Raw genomic sequence first — 25,091 nt, 5'->3', positions numbered from 1 at the left:
GTGATGTGACAGTTTGAAGATGGTTGAATGTGTGCTGCTCTGTTTTCATGAATCACATTAAAAACACACTTACACTTCCTCAGACCTGGTGTCAACCATCGGACTCCAGCAGGCTCCACCCTGAAAAGAGGAGGGAGGTCAGACCAGCACAGTCTCTTTCAGCATGCACACATGGACATTACATGGCGAAGATCCGCAGGGGAGACGGTAGGACCACCACATTGCTTCCCAGAAGTAGAGTCATAATAATACTTGTTCTAATAGTGGTATAAAACTATATTGGCCGCTTATAGAGCCATCCTTTTTGTGAAGCAGACCACGTGTTCAGATTGAGGTCCAGCACGCACTAACTTGTAATTTCAACTGCTGAAGCAAATCATTCAAAAGATAGTCGTTTTCCTGTCCTTAATAAATAAAAATGAACATAACAAAGTGGTGACCCCGAGGTGATTTCTTCTTTTTGGAAGAGGGGAGACATGAGCTGGTGGAGTTGCCGTCAAGTGTCAAACTGGAGACAACTGGTTTTGGTTCTGCTCATAGAAAGCCTTCAAAATAAAGGTAAGCAGAGCCTGTTGTTTGTTGGAATCTGCATACCAAAGTAGAAGAGGTAAGCCCTGCCCATATACAAATCAATAGGGATACGGAAAGGAGTTTGAGATAAAAAAAAACAAACAAACATTCAAAGCGTTCTGTTTATAAACACTTTTTATTTTTTTAACCTTTTTATTTACATTTAGCCTTTTGTGTTGTTTATATTGTCTGTTTTGTTACTTAATGTTCTGTTTATTTTTGACTTTCATGTTACAGCTCTTTGTGACTTGCTGTCTACGAAAGGCGCTTAATAAATACACTTTTCTTATTTATAAATTGGCAAACCCAATAGTTAATGGGTTTAAGTCTATAGTACTTTGGATAACACCCATCACTTATGACAGTCCAGAATAGGAAAGTGTTAGATATGCTCTTGGCAGAAAAAGGAGGGGTGTGTTCAGTGTCTGGGTTGGCTTGCTGTATGTATATTCCAAATAATACAGCTCTCGGCGGGTCAGTTACCAGGGCATTGGAACGATTATGGAAACTGAGAGATGAAATTTCCCCTTGTGGGACTGATGAAGGTATATCAAATATCAAATAGTTTTCAGGGATTGAAGATCCTCTGGATGAGTGGTTGACTAATACATTTGGAAAAAAATAAAGCTATTATATTATGACTTGCTATGGATGTTGTCTAATCCCATGTCTGAGGACTCGTATTAACCAATTGATAACAACGGCAGCAAAGGAAGAACATGTTCCACCAAACTATCAGATGCCATTGCTGGTTGGGGTCAGAGATAAATCAGGCAAGCAAGAGGGTTCAGGTGAGGAGGATTCAGGACTCGAGTCGAGAGATAAGTTGAAGCCCCTCGTTGCTCATATGTTGCTTAGGATTTCATTATTAAAAGAAACACTGAATCATTTTTAGAAGATAAAATATCTGTGCTCGTTTGATGCGTCTTTCTGAGGGGACAGGCCGATGGTCTGTAAGACCCAGTAACTACATGAAGAAGGCCAACAGCTGATTTAGCACTGACTTGACCACAAGAATCCTCTCCAGTTAAAGGAAAAAGGCTGAGTATCACACTGGATGGAAAGCTGTGGGATAGCAGGCTGAACAAAACACATGTTCCTTTTATTCACACATAGAAAACATGTGAAAGGAGAGATTCGTTAGGAATAAAATTTTGTTTAATTTTATTTACACATTGCTGTTGTGTTCATAAAGAACTGGCACTCAATGTAATAGGGGTCAAAAGCATCAATTCACTGTATTGCCCTCTTACAGGGCCGTCCTTTTTGTGAAGCAGACCTCTGGTTCACATTGAGGTCCAGCACGCTGTAACTTCAACTTCAACTGCTGAAGCGAATAAAATCTTTTAAAAGATAGTCGTTCTCCTGTACTTCCTTAAGAAAGAAAAATGAACACAACATTACACACTGATAAAGAAACAGTCCAACATTTTCACAAATACACTTCAATCCATATGTGGATCAAATTGCTCATGATTTGGACTAATCCTGGGTCTGTCAGTTCTTTCAGGCAGTTGTTGTATTGGTTTTTACATCACTAAACACCTATAAAGTTAACACATGGCTCCACCATTTTAGTCTTGAAACAGAGTCTATTCCATTCCTCACATTCACTGCTACTAATATTTCCCTTTTTTCTGGGTCTGCATTCCTTCTTGTGTTTTTTACCGCCAGTGATTCTGCATGCCCTCATCTGGAAATACAATTCAAAAATAGCTTAAAATGTATTTCTGATGTTTTACATTGTAAAGCACGATCAACTCAAAGAAGACCCTGAAAGACTTAACCGCATCACATTTATTCAACCATGTTGCAGTAAAAAATACAACAGGATTTTATTTTTTTGGTTAAAAGCAGGAAAAACTCCTTATTTAGCTAACACGGTGATGCCACATTGCAATTAGGGTGTCATAAAATTCTAATATTTTAAGAATTATTGCTTAGTTTTGCCTATATAATTGTTCACTATCCTTTACTTAAAAAGAGTTAAAGTATCTATCCTGACAAGTTCAATGTGACTATAAAAAGCTTAAATAAGATAATATACAGACATTTGCCTTTCTTTCCTATGTGTTCCTCATTAGAGTTTTGTAAATTCACTTCCTTTGTGATATGCCAAAAGGACACCAGGTTAAATGGAGGACATGGTGAAATATTGGAAATTCAGAGATAGGTTGTACAATTCTTTTAGAAAAAATAACACTAATTAAGGAAGGTATCTATATTATCATATTGTTGCTGAATCTTTGGCAGATAAGCTAAATTTGTACTATTAAGCTAAATAGTACAAAGATTGTACAAATGCTCATGAGAGACACACAAATGTGTTTGCATGAGATTCCCACACATGAAAATAAAGCATTTTGTAATGTAATGGAAAATTTAAAAAATAGTTGTTATTAATAAATATTTCAAAATTAACAATGTTAAATGGACAGAGGAAAACATGGGTCTTAAACTAGGTAGTAACGAGGGAATAAGACATAGGAGGAGAGCACAGCTGGGAGTGATCGCACATAATGAGATGTGGAGGAAGGAAAACTGAAAACACAGAGCATGTGATGCATGCCTGTGAAAGTAACACAGGAACCAAGAGACATTCACAAAGATGCAGACTTGACACTGAGACATGGAGACTTGACTGACTGGGGAGACAGAGGGAACATAGAGACAAGGGTGGCACGAGAAAGGCATAAGTAACAGTAGGCAAGTAACAGAAATCTAAAACCTAGGATCTAAGAATATGTATCACAAGCAGAACATATAAAGAGAGCCAAAACCATGAAGAACAACAAATCTAAGAATATAACTTACACTAAGGAAATGAGTGATTGACAGAGAAAACATTTCAGAATCAGAATATTCTATCATTTCCTGAGGAAATCAAAATTCTTCCTCCTCTATCAGACATTTTCTCCATACCTGAGAGTGTCCAGTTTCCAGCCTGGATCCTTCAGTCCAGCTGACAGCCGCTTCACTCCTGAGTCACCTGGATGATTGTAGCTCAGGTCCAGCTCTCTCAGATGGGAGGGGTTGGAGCTCAGAGCCGAGGCCAGAGAAGTACAGCCTTCCTCTGTGATCAGACAGCCTGACAGACTGCAGACAGAACAATGGTGTGAACACTTTTTTAAATCCTATGTTTTGTTTTTGAGATTGAAAGCTATGTACCCATTCTGTGAATTCAGTTAATGTTAGCTTTATTTGTATCAGCAGCAATTGAGAACACATAATCAGAATCCGAATACTTTATTGATCCCTAGGGGAAATTATTTTTCGTTACAGTGCTCCATTATAAACACACATTAACAGAGGCAGAGAAAACACTAACTAAGAATGAGGTACAATGAGGGTTTTTTTTATTGTTTTATTTTTTTTGCCCATTGTTAATCAGTGGCGCCAGCTTTGCCATTCACAGTGATTAGGGCGTGAGGGTTCTGCTCGGTATCTTTGGTTTGATTGATCACCTGGATCTTATACTTCCTATTCGGCTGACTGCTCAGAACTTGCCTTATTCTCTGCAGGTGGTTGTAGCTTTCCCAGAAGTCTCATTTGTCTGTAGGATTCCAAGGTACTTGTAACTATTCTCAATGTCTTAAGGTCTTTTTTCATTTCCTGCAGTTTGTTCTTAATCTACAATTAATTCATAGCAATAAAAGGGAATTGGTACATCACAAGCACAAAATAGCCCTAAATCCTCCAAATGGACCGGTGAATGAATTCACATTTTAAATGAAATATAAAACATACAAAAACTTGAATATGAAAAAAAGTTTACAGTAGTCCAGAGTCTACTCCAATCCAATTTCATATTTTATGATCAGTCGAAATGGCTGATTCCTGACCTGAGAGATTCCAGTTTACAATGTGGATTTTTCAGTCCTGCAGAGAAAAGCCTCACTCCTGAATCCCGCAGGTCATTATTACTTAGGTCCAGTTCTCTGAGACTGGAAGACTGGAAGTTGAGATCAGAGGACAGATCTTTACAGCTTCTCCCTGTAAGGTTACAGCCATTCAATCTGAAAAGCAATATTTGTGATAAGATTAAATTATTGTAAATGTGTAACCTAGAAAACCAAATTCAAGGTTAAGAAAAATACCTAAATCTAATAAAAGATTGTAAATTTTCTTTGTGAAAAAACAATTAAACCTATCTGTCTAAATATACCTGGTGTCATTAAAAGAAGGAACTATTGGTCACTGTCTTGGCCCAAACAAATTTTTCTAAGGGACAGTCAAGTGTCCCTTAGCAAGTTGCAGCTCCACCAGAAGCTTTTGGTGGTGATCAGTAAGCTTCTGGTATGATCACACTTGTTGGAGGAGTTCATTTGAACTGCTCCATTTCCTGGCACAGATGAAAGACCTAGAGTCCCAGTCTTCTAAACTAGATGTTGTTATGACAGACATAGCAGAGATGAAAGAGGAGAGAAAAGACTACGCTGAAGGCGAGTTATAAACTGAGCTATGATTAGCTAACTAAAGTATGTGTAATTGAAGTAAAGAACAAAATTCCTGGCCAGCAAGTATTCACCTCAGTTCGGTTTTCTACAATTTGTCATGTTAGAGCCTTATTCCAAAATGAATTAATCATGTCAATCATGCCTTGCTGGTTTAAAAGGCTGTGCTTTTAGTCATCAGGTTGTTGTTGTTGATATGTGTTGGGCTGCAAGCTACAGCCGACGGTGTGTGTACAGCAACTGGAAAAAAGTGTTAAATGAAGCAGAATGCTGAAAAGCATGAAACTGTTGTTGTGTTGTTGTTGCGGCAGACCCAGGACCGGGCCAGCCAGGGAAAAAGCTGGCCCAAAAGGTAGCCGAGCTGGTGGTGTCTTGTTTTGTAAGACACCACCACCATGCCTGGTGGGAAGAACTGCAAGAGCAATCCGAGTGCCGGATGCAGCGGATTGCGAGTCTGGCAGCTTGGATTGGTTCCAGGTTCCCCCTGCCACCACCCACGACCCTCGACTGTGCAGCGCCCGTGCTGGCCTCTAGGGTGAAACCAGCCGGGATACAGTCTCTCAGTGCGCCCATCACCACTCCTTGGGAGAGAGAGGCTGTTGGCTGGCAAAGGCCTGCACCCATCATCGTTAGGAGGAGGGCCGCGGATCGACCAGCATGTCTTCACGGACCGGCCGGAGGTGGAGGTTGAGGGGGCGTGCAAAGGGCCTCATTAGTAGGTGGTGGAGGTAGAGGCCAAGGCACGCAAGGGTCCTGCTATGCCTGAGGTTACTGTGCCGGCTGGTCTAGCTGTGTCCTCGCCAGAGGTCAGCACACCAAGTGACTGCTTGCCAATCCCCTGGGAGCCTCCGCTTAACCCTCTGGGGTCGACGGATGTGTCAATGGAAATTGTACTTAGTGTCAGTATAATCTTTTAATGATATAAGTTTCCATATATGCTTAGAGGTGTATAATCGATTGTGTAGTGATAGGATGTGTGATCTTCAGTAGGCTGTAAAAGGCTTTGTGTGCATTCCAGGGTGTTCTGGTATTCAAACCCACATCCTGGGAGCATGGGAGAGGTCATACCTTGTTTTATTGTTTTATGATAGGATAAACGTATCTATGTCTGTTTTAGGCTAAGTGCATTTTGTTTAGATTAACTGCTGGACTTCCAGGCCAGCAGGTTAGGAAGTCGGTTATGAACACACACACACACGCACACACACACACCTAAACATCCACATTCCAATGTAAAGAACAAACACCCACTGATGTATAAATAAAGAACAGGGCAGAGGCACGGCGCGAGTCTCAGAGCCCGCACTTCTGTGCGAGTTCTGTGGCTGCCCTTGCTTGCAAGTAACTAACTGCAGTGTGTGTTTCTCCTCTCTGATTCTCAACTGAAGAAGTGTCCTGTAACTCTCTGTCTGCAAAATACAGTATATAATGACCAATGTTGGGCAATTAATTATATAGTTACTTCTTTAAAAAAAGTAACTGAGTTATGCAAACAAAGTGTTTTGCAGCTGTTGATCTCTTTTTTAAATAAACATTTCAAACTATTTATAGAACAATCAGCTGTTCTGCATTAAATTTGATGCCACACAAATTATTTGTGTCACTCCAAAAAATAATTTCTGTCCACTATGAGATAAAGGAGAACAACAGCCTGATACCTGCAGGCCTGACAACAGGAGATGTATCACTCCTGTAACACCTGTAACATTCAGCAGTCGCCTCATTGTTCTGACACACAACAAAACTATTGACTACACTACACACTAACTACACAAGATTTGCGCTAAACGTCACAAATCTCTCACATCTCAAAACACCGTTGTCACTCCTAAAACTTCCACCCTTCATAAAAACCAAATGCCATGTTGCTATATCATTTTTGATTGGTCAACATGGTACATTTTTTGACCAATAGGAAAGGGTGGGGCTTTTTTGGTTTTGTTTTAGCTCACGGGCGGATAGTGTTTTCAAGCATTTTCCTTATAAAACAACGGTTTTACAGTTTACCGTTTCTTCCCGCAGTAAATATAAACGATAGTATTCAGGAAGAAAACCAAACATTGCATGTATTTTTATCATAACTCTGGTTTTACGTGGCCTATCAACACAATTTAAAAACTGGTATAAAGTCCACACTTTTTCCGTCAGTTGTTCCGTCTGTCCTGCTCACATCTCCAATGGTTGTACACGTTGTCATTAACGTGGCTTCACTCCACATCAGCCACGCCGCTTTGCTTGCTAAAACACCGGTGTCGGCACATAAGGACGCTGTCATAGCCTGTCAACGACGTTGATTACCTGTGTATGTGAATGCGAATCGTATTATTAGCTGGACTATGGGATAAGGTGGCATCATTCTCCCATACGGGGAGCAGCCAATCACTTACTGACTAACCATGCAAAACAGAATTGTTAAAGTATTAATTTTAATTTCAATTCAGGTTAGTTTTTTTTTTTTTTTTTGTGCGCAAGGCAGAGTTTCTGTGCGCAAAGACCGTGCCAGCAGTGCACAATTGATGGCCAAACCATACCTTCTTAGACGAACCTTGGCTAGATGTAGAACAAGCACTTTGCAATAATCTAGAGATTTCAGACCTACCATTTATCAGCTCAAACATCAAAAGACATGAATGTTTTTCTTTCTATCTTTCTTTCTCCCTTTTCTTTTCCCCAGTCAAGTCTGTCCTGTCTTTAGCAAGTGAAAATAAAATAACATAAACAATAAAAGCAAAGGTGAATCAAATAGACCAATACGGCAAGGCTGGGATGGTCCATTTGGTAAATCCGTTGGGCATCTTTCTTTTCTTTTAGACAATAATTCTTATGGCAAAAGAACCAAACGGGACAGGCGAAGAAAAAAAAAAAAAGGAAAAAGAATGATTTCTTTTAACATCCAATAAGAATAAAAAAGAATGTCACTGGAAGTCAATTCTAAAAACATAATGGTAGAGAGTGGTAGTACTATAATGTCATTGGAGAATAATGGACAATAATAATAACATGAGTAACTGTTAGGCAGTAGATTTATTCAACTTAAGATAATCCATAGGTGGCATCGAACACCGCAACAATTGTATAAATGGAACCTGGCCCCTACGGACAAATGTTGGAGATGTGATGGTCAAAATGCTTCAATTTAACATATCTTATGGAGCTGTTCGGCACTTCAGGATTGGTGGGAAAATATAATGGAGGTAATTTTCAGTGTTTTAAAAAGGAGATTTGGTATCTCACCCAAACTGTCCATACTTGGTATAACCACAGAACTTTCTGATGGAGATTTTTCCAGTTATACAAAAAGATGGATTATTCTGGCTCTCACTACGGCCAAACGGGTCCTGCTAAGACATTGGCAGAAAAAGAACCCCCCTCCCTATGAAGAGTGGCTAATGACAATGGCTAAGTTGGCGTCTTACGAAAAAGTGACTTATGGTTTATTAGACAAATTGCGTCAATATGATTGTATTTGGTCCCCCTTTACAAGCTGGCTTTCTGTAACTTGAAGAACAGAGGAGTAATGACAGAGTGGTGGTGTGGGGATTGGTGTGCGAAGAAAGAATAGGATAACTTTCTTTTTGTTTTTGTTTGTTTGTTTTTGTTTTTGTTTTTTGTTTTTTTTTTCACTATTTATTTATGTAGTTATTCTTAAGATCTGTTATTGAAGTTTAAAATGAAATAAATAAAAATTGTTGATGATAAAAAAAATAACATGAGTAACTGTTAATAAGATGGAATGAATCTGTTTTTTAATTTAAACCAACAGACACGTGAGCCTATTTTCCATCTGATAGTTCTGAGAGGCGCACTGTGCACCCTAGCAGACAAAGAGAGAGGGAAAAAAAGCAGTGCGCAATTGCACATGCGCGCAGCTTAGAGGAAACATTGGGTGTATCCCGTTTCCACAGATCATTTGATAGATATTTCTAGAAGGGGAATAGAGTCCACCAGTTGATTGGTTGTAATTTGTAAAGGCAGAGGCTTGTCTAGATATGGTCCTATTTTTGAGAGAGGTCTTGATGCATTCTCAATCATCCAGGAAAGTAAATCTCCAAAAGTTGAATCTGTTCATCTGGACGTAGCGTTTTGTGGGAGAAACGTTTCATCACTCATCCAAGTGACTTCTTCAGTCTCAGCTGACTGCAGGTTTCCCCAAACCTTATAAACAGTACATTTGCATAATGACTGAAACCAGCCCACTAAAGGAACAATGGGCTGGGAGGTCAGTTCCTTAATCATAATTATGCAAATTTCCATGACCATTGATCAACAATCACTGACCAAAACCCACTGATCAAAGACCACTGATCAATGGCCATGAGTACCATTCACAGAGAGTTGGGGAATGGCTGCAATCACAGCATTGTAAGATGGCGAAAGATGTACCCTTAGGCCCCCTCCTCGATTCAGAGATGGTCTTTCCCTTTTCAGGTAAATGGCCTCCTTGACTCCGCGCTCAAACCAGCGTTCCTCCCTGTCCAGGATGTGTACATCCTCATCGTTGAAAGAGTGTCCACTGGCCTGTAGGTGTAAATAAACTGCAGAGTCCTGGCCTGATGAGGTTGCTCTTCTGTGTTGTGCCATCCGCTTCGCTAGAGGTTGTTTGTTTTCCCCGATGTATAAATCCTGGCAATCCTCCTGGCACTTAACAGCGTACACTATGTTACTCTGTTTGTGTCGGGGGACCCGATCCTTGGGGTGGACCAGTTTTTGGCGCAGCGTGTTTTGGGGTTTAAAAGCCACAGAGACCCGGTGTTTAGAAAAAATGCGTCTCAACTGTTCCGATACTCCTGACACATATGGGATCACTACAGGTTTTCGCCTGGGCAGCGGTTGTCCTTCTCTCCTGGATCGGCTGGAGCTTTCTTTAGGTGCCTTCCCAGCTTTGACAAAAGTCCAGCTGGGATAACCACATTTACTCAGGGCCTTCTTGATGTGCTGTTCTTCTGCCTCCCTGGCCGCTGTGTCAGTGGGGATGGTGTTCGCTCTGTGTTGTAGCGTCCTGATGACACCCAGTTTGTGCTCCAGTGGATGATGAGAGTCAAACCTTAGATACTGATCCGTATGTGTAGGTTTACGGTACACGTCAGCCTTTAGATGTCCCCCATTACTGATGGAAATCTCACAGTCTAAGAAGGCTAACCTGCCACTTTTCATATCCTCCCTGGTGAATTTGATGTGTCGGTCCACCGAGTTAATGTGATCCGTGAAATGTAGTACGTCCTGAGATTTGATTTTCACCCAGGTGTCATCCACATATCTGAACCAATGGCTAGGTGGTGTTCCAGGGTAGGATAGCAACGCCCTCTTTTCCACTTCTTCCATGTACAAATTGGCCATGATGGGTGAAACTGGGGAGCCCATGGCACACCCATGTTTCTGCCTGTAGAACTGACCCTTGTATGTGAAGTAGGTGGAATGAAGACACAGTTCCAAAAGCAAACACACTTGGTCGATGCTGAGAGTGGTCCTGTTGCTGAGGTTGGTGTCATCCTGTAATCTCTTACGGACTACCTCCAACGCTTCCGTGACTGGGATGCAAGTGAAGAGAGATGTAACGTCGTACGAGACCATGGTTTCATCTGCCTCCATAATGACATCTCTCACCTTCTCAACAAAATCCAGGGTGTTCTGGATGTGGTGTTCAGAGCTGCCCACCAGCGGGTTGAGGATCGAAGCCAGAAACTTGGAGATGTTATAGGTGACCGAGTTGATCATGCAGACAATTGGTCTTAAAGGTGCACCCTGCTTATGTATTTTCGGTAAACCATACAGACTTGGTGTAGACTCCCCTGGGTACAGCCTGTGGTATGAGGTCCGGTCGATAGCCTTGTCTTGTTCTAACTGCTTCAGACAGTCTATGACCCTCTTCCTGTAGCCACTTCCTGGGTCTCGTTTCAGGGGCTCATAGGTATTTTCATCACTGAGTAGTGACAAAATCTTCTCATGATAGTCTTTCTGGTTAAGCAATACTGTGCACCTACCCTTGTCTGCCGGAAGGATGATGATGTTGTTGTCATCACTAAGTGATGTGAGTGCCTTCCTCTCCTCCATGGTGATGTTGGATGCTGGGGGCTTTGCGTTGCTGAGACAGGCCGAAACTTTCGTCCGTAGTTGCTCTGCTTCCACTTCTGCAATATTGTTGTTACGAATTGCTGTTTCTGTGGCTGTGATCAGCTCCACTAGCGGGATTTGTCTCGGTGTGACGGCAAAATTCAACCCTTTAGCAAGGATGTTTTTCTCTCTGTCTGTCAGACAAATTCTTCACCCACTTGTCCACATCCTCCATGTCGCATCCTTGTCTCTTCTGGCCACTGAGGACACTCTCCGTATTTTGTGGTGGTTTCCGACGTACAAAAAGTAAGTCAAACTTCCTTTGTTGCCTGGTCTTAGACTTCTTGTGCTGTGCTAGACGAGCCTTCTCAGTGAAGTTAAACACCTTTTTAAGAGTATTCTCATCTAAAAGCATAGTCAGTCTCCGTCGGATCCGCTCCTCTTGAGATTTTAGCATGTCGATGGTAAAATTTGTCTGCCTCACCCGTTCATTAAGCAACTGATGCTGTGCCTTCTAGAGGATTTTTGTTGCCCGGAAGCCTTTAACTGAAGAGCTCATTTGCAGACTTTTGGGAGTCTTCCATTTGTACATGGAAGAAGTGGAAAAGAGGGCGTTGCTATCCTACCCTGGAACACCACCTAGCCGTTGGTTCAGATATGTGGATGACATTTGGGTGAAAATCAAATCTCAGGACGTACTACATTTCACGGATCACATTAACTCGGTGGACCGACACATCAAATTCACCAGGGAGGATATGAAAAGTGGCAGGTTAGCCTTCTTAGACTGTGAGATTTCCATCAGTAATGGGGGACATCTAAAGGCTGACGTGTACCGTAAACCTACACATACGGATCAGTATCTAAGGTTTGACTCTCATCATCCACTGGAGCACAAACTGGGTGTCATCAGGACGCTACAACACAGAGCGAACACCATCCCCACTGACACAGCGGCCAGGGAGGCAGAAGAACAGCACATCAAGAAGGCCCTGAGTAAATGTGGTTATCCCAGCTGGACTTTTGTCAAAGCTGGGAAGGCACCTAAAGAAAGCTCCAGCCGATCCAGGAGAGAAGGACAACCGCTGCCCAGGCGAAAACCTGTAGTGATCCCATATGTGTCAGGAGTATCGGAACAGTTGAGACGCATTTTTTCTAAACACCGGGTCTCTGTGGCTTTTAAACCCCAAAACACGCTGCGCCAAAAACTGGTCCACCCCAAGGATCGGGTCCCCCGACACAAACAGAGTAACACATTCAGTCATCCACCCATTCACACACTGAATGCAGCTGCATTTAAAGATGAATGCAGCAATTTACAGACATATATTAGATAATGACCGGCTCTACAGAACTTTTGACAGCTGGATAATTTTTAATATTTGACAAATGAAGGTATGACCATATATGTACTTACAGAGCTTTGTTGGAGGCTTTGACCACTGGCAGCAGCTTCAGAAGAGCCTCCTCTGATGCAGAGTATTTCTTTAGGTCAAACACTTCCAGATCTTTTTCTGATGACAGTAAGATGAAGACCAGAGCTGACCACTGAGCAGGAGACAGTTTTTCTGTGGAGAGACGTCCTGAACTCAGGGACTGTTGGATCTCCTCCACAAGAGAACGATCATTCAGTTCATTCAGACAGTGGAACAGATTGATGCTTTTTTCTGCAGACAGATTCTCACTGAGCTTCTTCTTGATGTACTGGACTGTTTCCTGATTGGTCTGTGAGCTACTTCCTGTCTGTGTCAGCAGACCTTGTAGGAGAGTCTGATTGGTCTGTAGTGAAAGACCCAGGAGGAAGCGGAGGAACAAATCCAGATGTCCATTTGGACTCTGTAAGGCCTTGTCCACAGCTCTCTGGTAGAAGTGTTTCACTGCAGATTTTACTTCTTTTTCTGGTTCTTGTTTTCGAAACAATATAGACCATATGGATGTTGTTTGTTTCTGTTCAAGCAGATTGTGTCCAGAGTTGATGAAGGTCAGATGGGCATGAAGAGCAGCCAGAAACTCCTGAACACTCAGATGGATGAAGCAGAACACCTTGTCCTGGAACAGTCCTCTCTCCTCTTTAAAGATCTGTGTGAACACTCCTGAGTACACTGAGGCTGCTCTGATATCGATGCCACACTCTGTCAGGTCTGATTCATAGAAGATCAGGTTTCCTTTCTGCAGCTGATCAAAAGCCAGTTTTCCCAGAGACTCAATCATCTTCCTGCTCTCTGGACTCCAGTGTGGATCTGTCTCAGCTCCTCCATCATACTTGACCTTCTTCACTTTGGCCTGAACCACCAGGAAGTGGATGTACATCTCAGTCAGGGTCTTGGGCAGCTGTTCTCTCTTTCTGGTTTCCAGCTCATCCTCCAGAACTGTAGCAGTGATCCAGCAGAAGACTGGGATGTGGCACATGATGTGGAGACTTCGTTTTGTCTTAATGTGGGAGATGATCCTGCTGGCCTGCTCCTCATCTCTGAATCTCTTCCTGAAGTACTCCTCCTTCTGTGGGTCAGTGAACCCTGTGACCTCTGTCACCATGCCAACACTGTCAGAAGGGATCTGATTGGCTGCTGCAGGTCGTGTGGTTATCCAGAGGCGAGCAGAGGGAAGCAGTTTCCCCCTGATGAGGTTTATCAGCAGCACATCCACTGAGGTGGACTTTCTAGGGTCATTTAGGATTAAAGTTTTGTGGAAGTCCAGAGGAAGTTTACACTCATCCAGACCATCAAAGATGAACACAACCTGGAAGTCTTCAAAGCTGCAGATTCCTGCTTCTTTGGTTTCAGTAAAGAAGTGATGAACAAGTCCCACCAAGCTGAACTTTTCCTCTTTCAGCACATTCAGCTCTCTGAAAGTGAATGGAAATATGAACTGGATGTCCTGGTTGGCTTTGTCTTCAGCCCAGTCCAGGCTGTATTTCTGTGTTAAGACTGTTTTCCCAATGCCAGCCACTCCCTTTGTCAGCACTGTTCTGATTGGTTCATCTCTTCCAGGTGAGGCTTTAAAGATGTCTTCTAGTCTGATTGTTGTTTCTGGTCTGGCTGGTTTCCTGGATGCTGTTTCAATCTGTCTGACCTCATGTTCATCATTGACCTCTGCAGTTCCTCCCTCTGTGATGTAGAGCTCTGTGTAGATCTGATTCAGAAGGGTTGGGTGTCCTGCTTTAGCGATGCCCTCAAACACACACTGGAACTTCTTCTGCAGCTTAGATTTCAATTCATGCTGACACCACTGGGAGTTCCTAGTGCAGGTTCCTGAGTGACACACACACAAACACACAAAAAGTCCAAGATTCATCACGCGCTCATATTTTGAATGTATTTATGTCTATTTCTTGAGAAACTGTTGAATGTTTTATATTTAGAGAATAATTCTCACTTCTCAGCAAATGCTCAGCGAACTTATTTTGCTTCATTCTCTTCAGGAGGTCCACTGTAATTGTCAAAAATGCTTCTTTGCTTCTCTTACTCTTCTCTTCATCCACACCTTTTAATACATCTTCATCCTCACATTGATTCTTAAAACATTGTAGGTCATCTGGACTCAGGCTTGTCTGGATCTCCTTCAGCTCGTTCTTCACAAAAGTGATGATTTTGTCCTCCAGTATCTGGAGCAGAATATTTTATTAATGACCCAAACGCTTTTCTCACACAGGAGAGAAAAGAAGAGCATAGGAGAAGGTATGTTTCTGGGAATAACTTTAATTATGTAAAATATACATGATCCCTCAATTAAATTCCAGCCCTGGCTCTCTAAAATCACATTTCCCATTACATAATATTAGTTCTCATTCCCCATAGCTAACACTATTGTTATTCTATTCTCGTACAAGCTCTGGTTATATTACATATGGATTATTATAATTTATCCTTTCTAGATTACCACACAAATGTCTCCTTAGACTTCAGCTGGTGGAAGATTCAGCTTCTTGTGTCATTAATAGAACTCAATGTTACAGCCCTTCAACCACTTCATTGGCTTCCTGTGAAATATCCCACTGATTTTAGATTCTGCTTCTTTCTTCAAAGTCTCCCCATAAAGTAAAATCTCTGTATCTGATATTCTGCACATCACCAGTCCTCCATGTACTCCTCCTTATATGCTTCTTTTATTTTCCCATGTGCTCACATTACCCTCCAGTGCTTTCAGCCAAGTGTCCACTGGAACATTATCACACACCACATTCACAACATTAGTTCCCTCCCTATATTAAAATGAAGTAGCCCTAAAAACTATTTAAAAAAAAAAAAAAAAGATTTATTATTCATTTTATGCAGTATTCAATACAATGCTACCTAATACTATGTAGTATAATGTAGGATGTTATCTTTCATGTCATGGGGAATGGAGTGAGCCGTGTGGAGTAAATAAATGAGGATCCACGCGCACGCACTCCATGAGATGTGATTGTGGTTTATTGTAACATAAAGCACAAGGGGGGAAATGGCAAAATGGAGCTAAAACTAAACTATACTGTGACAAAACCAAACTACAAAACAGCAAAACAGAACATGAAGGAAGGTAGACGAAGGTATGTGATGGTTGGCAGCAGGGAAAACACACAGTAGATACGCAGACAGACCAGCAACTAGTACTTCTTCTTTCAGGTTTAATGGCAGCTTGCATCCAAAAATGTTGCATTGCTGCAAACTCCTGGCAGATTCCCTTCAGATTTTGACAATGGTACCTGTACATCTATATCGACTCGTTTAACAGCTGCTTTGGCCACCCTATCTGCACTTTCGTTACCCAAAATACCCACATGAGCAGGAGTCCACATCATTACTTCATGTTTATTTTGGTAAGACAATGTATGATGAGCAAAAAGAACATCATACAAAATCTGTTGATGGGTATTTGTGTTTCCTTGTTCAATGCTTAATAATGCTGACAATGAATAACTACATATCAGTTCTTTTGAGATTCTGCTGTCTTCCACCAATTCTAGTGCCAGCAGTATGGGATATAACTCAACTGCATATATACCCAGAAGATTTGATGTTCTTTTTGCAATCTTGATATTTAACTCCGGATTTACCACTGCTACACTAGTGGCTTCAGTACTAGGATCTTTTGATCCACCTGTAAAAAAAAAAAAAAAAAAAAAAAAAAAAATCACTTTATTTGCTCTCCAAATCTGTTATAAACTTTTTGACAAATATCTGTGGTCACTTTCCTCTTCTTAGTATCTGTTAATGACCTGTCTACTTTAATGTATTTCAATGTCCATATAGGTCGTAAAGGCCACAACACTGACTGAAGTCTTTGTCATTTTAAAAGTTCTCGGTCGGTCATCCCCAATCCAGCCAAAACTATTTTTAATAACCGTTCCTCTTTCCCACCAATTCTCTAACACTTTCTTAACAGGATGGTTTTCCTTATGACCTTTCAAATTTATCCAATAACTAACCATCAGCTGTTGCCTTCTAATATACAGTGGCATTTCTCCTGATTCCACTTGTAGAGCACATATTGCTGTTGTGCAAAGTCTCAGTGCTCGAGCTTGGATTACATCCAGCTTCTTTAAGGAAGTTTTAACCGCTGATCCCTATAACCACACACCCATAATCTAATGTTGATTGAATTAACGTGATATAAATATTTATTAAGTGCATAAAAATTAGCACCCCATGTCAGTCCTGCTAAACACCTCAAAATATTAAGAACCTTTTTACTTTTCCCCACAATGTGCTTCGTGATTTTTCCCAAGTTAATCTCTTGTCAAAAACCACACCCAAGAAACAAAAACAAGCCACCCTTTTTAATTCTTTCCCATACAGGTATAACAGGTTGTTATAAAATCTAATACCCAATTAAACATACTTCCTCCTATCCCTACTTCATGTAACTTAATCAGTAGACCCTCTCTCCGAAGCATATAATATGCCTTTTCTACATCAAAGAAGACCGCAACCACCACCTCTTTATTAACTTGCGCTTTCCTGATATCATCTTCCAAACATAATACAGAATCCATCGTCCCTCTTCCTCTATGAAAACCACTCTGATAGGGTGCTAATATATTTCTTGACTCTAAAAATTGTACCAATCTGTCATTCGCCATCCTTTCCATCAGTTTACACATATTGGAACTCAGAGCAATGAGCCTGTCATTTCCAGGATCGCTATGGTCTTTCGCTGGTTGCTTTATTGGTATAATTAGTGCTTCTGGGAGACACCCAACTTTCCATACATCACTTAGATGTTTCAACATAACATAACACATCCTTCCCAGGAGCACTTTTCCTGGTTCTGCCCAGAGCTCTTTTCAGTTCTCCAATAGAAAAGGGACAACTCAGTACATCTTCAGTACTTTCCTTCCTCCCTAAAGTTTCAAGATTTCTTTCTTTGGTCCTCTCTCTTCCTCGTTTACTTTCATCTCACAAATTTCTCCCACTATGTATATCAGCAAAAGTGCCTGCCAACAACTCAGCTTTTTCCCCATCAGATGCAGCCACTTGATTATTCTTATCAAGAATTGGATAACTCCAGTCTCCTCTGTCTCCCCCCCCCCCCCATTTTGAACAAGTGTTGAAAATTATGAGAACGTTTGACCCACTTAAATGCTTTCTTTCTCTAACCACTGGCTTGCATTCGTCATTCCACCATGGAACTGCTCTCCTCCTAACTTTTCCTGATGTCTTTGGAAAAGCCTCCTCAGCAGCGCTTAGAATACTTTGATTTCTTGATTCACACTTTCAACATGCAAATGATTTTTAACTTGTAAAAAGCTTCCTCTAACACAACCTACTAAACTTCCCCCAATTCGCCTTCCCAAACACCCACTTCCCTCCCAATGTTTCAGGTACCTGTATTTGACCAATCCTTATTTTACTCACTACCAGATAATGACCACTACAAAATGACTTATTGTTTACTTACCATTCACATAATGGGGCCAAAGATCTAGAAACAAAAGTTAAGTCTAATATGGATTCCCTACCAGAGCTAATATCAATTTGCGTCTTTTTCCCCCATCATTCAAACATACAAGATTTTTATTGTCAGGAAATTCCTCTAACAATTCCACATTGTAGTCTGTTTTCTCACTCCCCCATAAGGAATGGTGTGCATTAAAATCCCCACACCATATAATATTTCCTGCCATGTCCATTTCCTCTATCTTATTTAACTAACTTTTTACAAGGATTATAAAAATTAAAAGCCATAATCACTTTCCCTCCTATCCAAACATTAATTACTACATATTCCAAATCCCCTTCCCTGTCACCTTGTAATCTTGTAAGGAATACCTTCCTTAACCGACGTAAGAAACCCACCACCATTTCTTTCTTTCGTACCATATCTAACAGCAATATACACATAAACTCTAAAATCCAAAAAAAGCTTCAACCATGTTTTTTGGGGGGTTTTTTGAATAACTGTCTGCTGCCTCAATACTAGTGATGGGACGTTCTGTATCGAGGCTTCGAAGCGTGTGTCGAGTAATGGAGGGGGCGTTTCCGCGAAGCGCGTATCGAGGCTTGCTTCATTTATGGGAGGAGTTGAAAATGATGACGTCCGAAGCCTCGCTGCCCGGCTAAACCACGTGACTGGTTCATAAAGCGGTTCGAACTTTGCCGCGAGCTATGACAGCGATATAAACCCCTCAGACTTCATTCAAAATGTGGGTGTTTGATGGAGAGTTACGGTTAGTGAGAGTTTGGAGAGAGTTAGAGACAGTTTGGAGACAGTTTGGAGGTTTATGAGAGTGAGGAGAGAAAGTCAGGAGAGAATGGAGCCAGCTAAGAAGAGGAGGATGTCCTCCCCTGTGTGGGAACATTTTGATTTTATTCCTCCCAACAAGGTATGTACATTTCTACAGATGATGTATTTTCATAATATCTCAAATAGATGGAGACCTGGTTAGCATGGTGATTGAGGACTCCCAGCCATTTAGCATTGTGGAGGACAAAAGAATTAAAAGATATGTTAAATCGTTAAATCCTAGCTATGTTCTCCCCACTAAAAAGGTCATAAAAGCAGTGACAATGTAGTTTTTACAGAATAAAATGTGAAGAGGCAGGACTGTGTAGCTGTCCACGTTACAAAAGCACAACCACTTTCCACACCCCAACCACACCTCACAGTAAATGATCATTTCCATTTTAAGCATTTCCAAATGATCATTTTCCATACTGCCAGTATAAATATACACAGCATACTGCCATCACTACAATATACATGTTTTACACACTCCTTTTGTTGTTGACATTTACAGGCTGTGTGCAAAATGCCACACTCGTCAAATTCATGGCAACTAATATTTTCACGTCCACTAGATGTCCTACTAGAGCAAATGAAGCTTCACAAAGCTTTGCGCTGGGGTGAACCAATTGGATGAAAAGCTTCAGTGCTTCATGAAGCTTCATCTGCCCATCACTACTCAATACTTCACATCCCCAGAAAGCAACACAGTGTTCCCCTCCACAATTACAGCATGTAGGTTTTGCTCCCACACCACACTTCCCATACTCATGATCCTCAGAAAATTGAGCAGCAACTAGAGTAGACATGACTTAAATACAAACAGAAGAACACAGGGAGATTACAAACAGGTGGGGAACACAGCTGGGAGTAATTGACAAGATGAGACAAGGGAAGCAAAACTGAATACACTGACATCAGATATGAACTGTCAAAGTAAAACAGGAAACAAGAAACAATTCACAAGACACAGACTAGACACAGAACTAAAAGGGACACATGGAGAAAACAGGCCCGATACTGACAATTCAATTCAATTTTATTTGTATAGTGCCAAATTAAACCAAAACTCGCCTCAAGGCACTTTATATAACCACAGAACCAAAACCTAGGAACAAACAAAGACATCAAGAAATCAAAGATTAACAATAAAAAACAGAAAACGCTGGGACACAGACCCAGTGTTCAAGTGTTATTGGCCATACTGTAATTTTGTTACCTAATTACTTGTAAGGTGTACTCGATCTTGAAAGGCGCTTTTAAATAAAATGGCATTTTATTCCATTTATTTTTGGGGGGCGCCTGCCCAGCTGCCAAAGCGTATGGTTTGCTTTTCTTGCTGAAATACTGAGACATGCTTGAGACTGCCGATATATTTGCAGTTTAGTGGAGACACAAATCTGACCACAAAATTCTGTTCAACAGAAAGCTCTACCTTGTGAGCCAGAACCCAGCATGGAGATAGCTGTGAGCAAAATAGATGTAAAAGTAGGTGTTGTACATGTACATACCTGAAATATGTCCAGGTGTGTTTGATGGCCCTCTCTGTGGAGGAGTCATGAAGAATTAAATAGAGCAAAACCTTACAGCATGAAATGCAGCCCGCTGGTCCCCTGATGACACACACACACACACACACACACACACACACACATACATACATATATATATATATATATATATATACATATACACACACACACACACACACATATATACATATATATACATATATACATATATATATATATATACATATATATATACATATACATATATATATACATATATATACATATATATACATATATATATAGATATATATATATACTGACTCCCTAGGACTTGCCTGACCCTCTGCAGGTACTCTGTGATTTTTTGGTTTTTACTGTGGCTAAAAAAAATGGCTGAAGTAAAGATTCAGTGTCCTCCATGAATTTTTATAAAATTGTTTGCAGATACTATAGAAAACCCCAGAAGTCAAACACAGCAAGAAGAGTACCACTGAATTTAGTGTTTGTTGTATTTCAGGAATGTCACAGCAGAGCTTCTCACTATTTTTGTGCATTGCTACAAACACACACACACACACACACACACACGTGCTTTTCACAGAAAGAAAAGCGGGGTGTTTGCTCCTTTCTGTTATTTCTCTTTCAGCATTAAATGGTGATCGTTTTGTTTCAGATGGGCTTTAATTTTTTTTCTTCCTCTCTTTGGGTCAGTTCTGGATCTGATGAAGATATTTCCAATATTAACAAGTCTCTGCAGCTTGCTCATTTCATTTATTTATTTATATCTATAGTTATTATATCCTCTCCCTCTCTTTAGGTAGATAGAGGCAATCACAAGTTTTTCAGTGTGTTACTTTCTGCTACATATCATGTCAGAGTAAAATGTTTTTACGTGTTTCACTTCCTGTTTGCTGGAGTGGATTTTCGGTTGTTTAGAAACCAAACGCTTGTTTTAAAAAGACAGTTTGAATGGGATTGACGGAATGATGTGTTTGCAATTTATATCCAACAACATCAAACAGTTAAATCATAGAATTTATGTTACTAACAGCTCACCTCTCTGCAGCAAACAGAGGCTCGTCTTTATTAAAAGTAATGTCTCCATGTTTAGATGCATCAGCCTTTAAGGACCTGGGTGGAGGTCCAGGTTGGTTCCTGTGAATAATGATGGAGCAGTGATGTGAGTGCTGAGCTGTGACATGGAGAAGAGTCATGGACAGTTAGAGATGGTCATCTCACCTCTGAGCTTTGGTCTGGCTCTCCATGGCTCTTTTTAAGGGAGGGACTCCCTCCTCTCTGTCCCCACACTGATCCATGCTACTGAATTAACATCAGCTCACACACACTTTCTACCTTCACCTGCAGAAGAAACACAAATCATTCATGTGCACATCAATTAAAATCCTCCTTTCCATCGTGTGCTGTCCAAATATCAGCTGCTTCATCTCAGTGTCAGCTGAATGCAGTCAGAAAGCAGTGTGAGGCAGAGTTAGCAGTAGGAATGGGGTCTAAAAGACACGTTGATGGTTTGGAGGAAATAATTATTGAAGTTAACTCAGAAAGATCAATTGGAGAAAAAGAGTCTAACTTAACATCGATGGTACTAAAAGTAGCTGTAGATAATATTACATCTGTGAGATGATTATTGGTAATTTTTTCTCTAATGATAAAAATTCTATTTGTGAAGAAGTTCATGAAGTCATTACTAGTTAACGTTAAAGGGATGGTTGGCTCAGTAGAGCTCTGACTTTTTGTCAGCCTGGCTACCGTGCTGAAGAGAAACCTAGGGTTGTTCTTATTTTCTTCAATCAGTGACGAATAGTAAGATGTTCTGGCTTTGTGGAGGGCTTTCTTATAAAGCAGCAAACTATTTCTCCAGGCTAAATGATGATCCTCTAAATTTGTGACACTTGTGACTCTTCAGCTTACGATTTATCCGCTTTAGGTTACAAGATAATCGACCTCTGTTGGAGGTAGCGTTCAGGTAGCTGCTCTGCTCTATGTTGGTACAGGGCATTGAAGATGATAACAATGGGTGGATTATATTCTTAAACTTAGTTACAGCACTTTCAGAAAGACATCTACTGTGATAAAGTCTGTTCTCCACTGCTGTGTATTTTTATTGTGAACTGCAAACTTTATTTGTTGCAGTTCACAATTCCTGCAGTGTGATGAAAATATTTTAGTTTATAATATGGTAAAACACATACATTTCAAGAAATATCTCTTTGTTCTAAACTGTTTGCTTTCCTGTTTAACACTGAGATACAGACACCGACATCTCCACTTTAGCTTTAATAAAGATATTGATAACTGTTATTAAGCATTATTATCCAGAAATATAAATTATTGGAGTACAACTGATCAGGATTTTATATAACAGCTTTTTTAAAACATTTTGAAAATATGCTCATTAAGATTTTTTTTTTTAATTTAAAGTACTTCCTCCTTCTCAACATTATAAATGGACTGCTTCTTATACAGAGCTTTGTTACTCTACCTGACCTCTCAAAGCACTTCACACAACTAGTCTTTATTATATATCTATAATAAACAGTTCAGCTCCCTGGCCTCCCTCAACCCGGGTACCGAACAGCTGTTGATGCATATCACCAGACAGTTTGACAACCTTACTGTGGACCAGCAGTTCCTCTCCACCTCCTCCATACACTGATGGAGGCAGGAAAATGACTCTGGATTGAAATCAAAATGATCTCTGTGTGTTTCCACACTAAAACTTGTGGGAGTGAACAAATGAAGTTTGTTCACTCCAAAAATATGTCGTCTGACTGCTCAGACTGAGTCAGAGTAAGTGTATTGTTGGGTGTTGCTTCTACCTGGAAGGATGCGGGACTCCATCTGAAGGTGGACAAGTGGGAGGAGGTAGATTTTTAGATGAGTTTCTGTTTTACTTTGTTAATAAAATGAACCCACTTAGATGAAGAAAGTGAAATTAGACAAGTTTAATCTGACATCACAAAATGGCATGACTTTGTGTCTTTCTACAAATTCATAATTATCAATAAAGGTTCCTGATAATGACTCTGATTTATTATCTCAGCATGACTTGGTAAAAGAACATACTTTTAATGGGCAACATTCAAAGTGATCTAAACGGTTTCTAAGGTCTGAAGAACAGCTGTATAAGTGGACGTTTCCATGCTGCTCCTGAATGCAGCACACAGCAAACTTTCCAGTCGAAGTTTCACATGACTTTTCTCAAGTGCATAATTGTGAAGTTTTTACTGCCATAAACAACTTTTAAAAAAATTTACTGTATTAAATTCACTTCAGTTAATATATAATTTTAGACAGTGATGCAGTTTTGAAAGAGCAGATTCTCAGCTTTTGTGTTCAAGCAGTTGTGCAGAAATAACATTAAACTGTTACATTACTGTTATATAATGTGAACCCCCCAAAATGAACATAGAGAGATATAAACTTGTTTCCATGGTGTCATTAAAACAGATCATAAAAAAGTTTTGTTTTGTTTTTTTACAGTGTTTGTAGTCCAGATCAGGCAGACATAATTTATTTGACTATATTATAGTGAAACACTGGGTCAAAGGTGAGGAGTAAATGTGTTTTTAAATTATATTTAATAACAGTACGTGAAGTAGCTGGACATCAACAGCAAATCATTCCACAATTTTGGAGCTGCAGCTATGAAGGCTCTGACCTTACATTGAGTGGACTGCTGACCTGAGAGATACAAAGGAACAGGAGCTCCCACAGATAAAATAGGGCACAACCATGAACAGACTTAGAGACAAATGAAAGGATCTTAACATGGATTCAGAAACAAACAAAATTTTGTAAGGTAAGCTGACACTGAATAAGGAATTCTTTGCTTCCACTAGATAAAAATTAAGCAGCAGTGTTTTGTACCAACTGTGGATGAGCAACAGACTCCTAGCTTATTCTACCTAAAAATTCACTAATTGAGACGAAACGTTACAAAAGACTGTGTTAATATTTCGAGGTTGTGTTTGGACAGAAGAGGCTTGAACTTGAGAGTCATGTCAACTTTTTTAGCACAGTGTTCACATGAGCATCGAGCTTTAGAGAAGGATCCATTTCCAACCAGATATTATGTCAAAGCGTGTAATAGACAGTGTGTGTGTGTGTGTGTGTGTGTGTGTGTGTGTGTGTGTGTGTGTGTGTGTGTGGGCCACACCTTCATGTGTTCACTCCAAAAATATGCCGTCTGACTGCTCAGACTGAGTCAGAGTAAAGTTCACATGATGCGTTAGGGTGGTTACTCAAAAACAAAGTAATGTATTACACATTACTGGATGTTTTTTATTAAAAGTAATCCAGTACGTTACTTAATTATTCACTGGAGTAAGTCATTTGCTGCGGTACCTGTTACAGTATTTTCACACATTTCCATAAAATGACATGAACCTGAGGTCTATGAGCCAGCTGATTTGAGACATGTTTAGATCTGGGCTCAAAAGCAGAGGTGAGTCTTTTCAGTGGTGGTTGCTAATATTTTGTGTGCCCTTTCACATAAGATCTCCCTAATCTGACAATATCTTAGAAAATTACTTCTCATAGTGAACTGATTTATTTGTGCTGGAGGTACTAACAACTTCTCTTAATAAGAAGAAACCTCCAGCAGAACCAGGCTCAGGGAGCCATAGCCATCTGGCTCAAGAGTTGGGAGTTCGCCTTGTAATCGGAAGGTTACCGGTTCGAGCCCCGGCTCGGACAGTCTCGCTCGTTGTGTCCTTGGGCAAGACACGTCACCCTTTGCCTACTGGTGGTGGTCAGAGGGCCCGGTGGCGCCAGTGTC

At 40.5% G+C, this 25,091-nt stretch overlaps 1 protein-coding gene across 1 annotated transcript in view; it reads right to left on the bottom strand.

The window, feature by feature from the left end:
- Positions 1 to 25,091, bottom strand: part of LOC134624318 (NLR family CARD domain-containing protein 3-like) — a 52,762-nt gene that overhangs the window by 632 nt on the left and 27,039 nt on the right. The window contains exons 4-6 of the mRNA XM_063469292.1: positions 4,413 to 4,586; positions 3,493 to 3,666; positions 74 to 120 (exon numbers count right to left, since the gene is read on the bottom strand). Of these exons, the coding sequence (XP_063325362.1) occupies positions 74 to 120; positions 3,493 to 3,666; positions 4,413 to 4,586 (395 nt within the window). The remainder of the gene's footprint in view (positions 1 to 73; positions 121 to 3,492; positions 3,667 to 4,412; positions 4,587 to 25,091) is intronic.

Source organism: Pelmatolapia mariae, linkage group LG3_W, assembly GCF_036321145.2.
Source record: "Pelmatolapia mariae isolate MD_Pm_ZW linkage group LG3_W, Pm_UMD_F_2, whole genome shotgun sequence".
In the NCBI taxonomy this organism is placed as follows: Eukaryota; Metazoa; Chordata; class Actinopteri; order Cichliformes; family Cichlidae; genus Pelmatolapia; species Pelmatolapia mariae.
The sequence above is the reverse complement of the archived record's forward strand: the minus strand, read 5'-3'. Positions and strand labels throughout refer to the sequence as shown.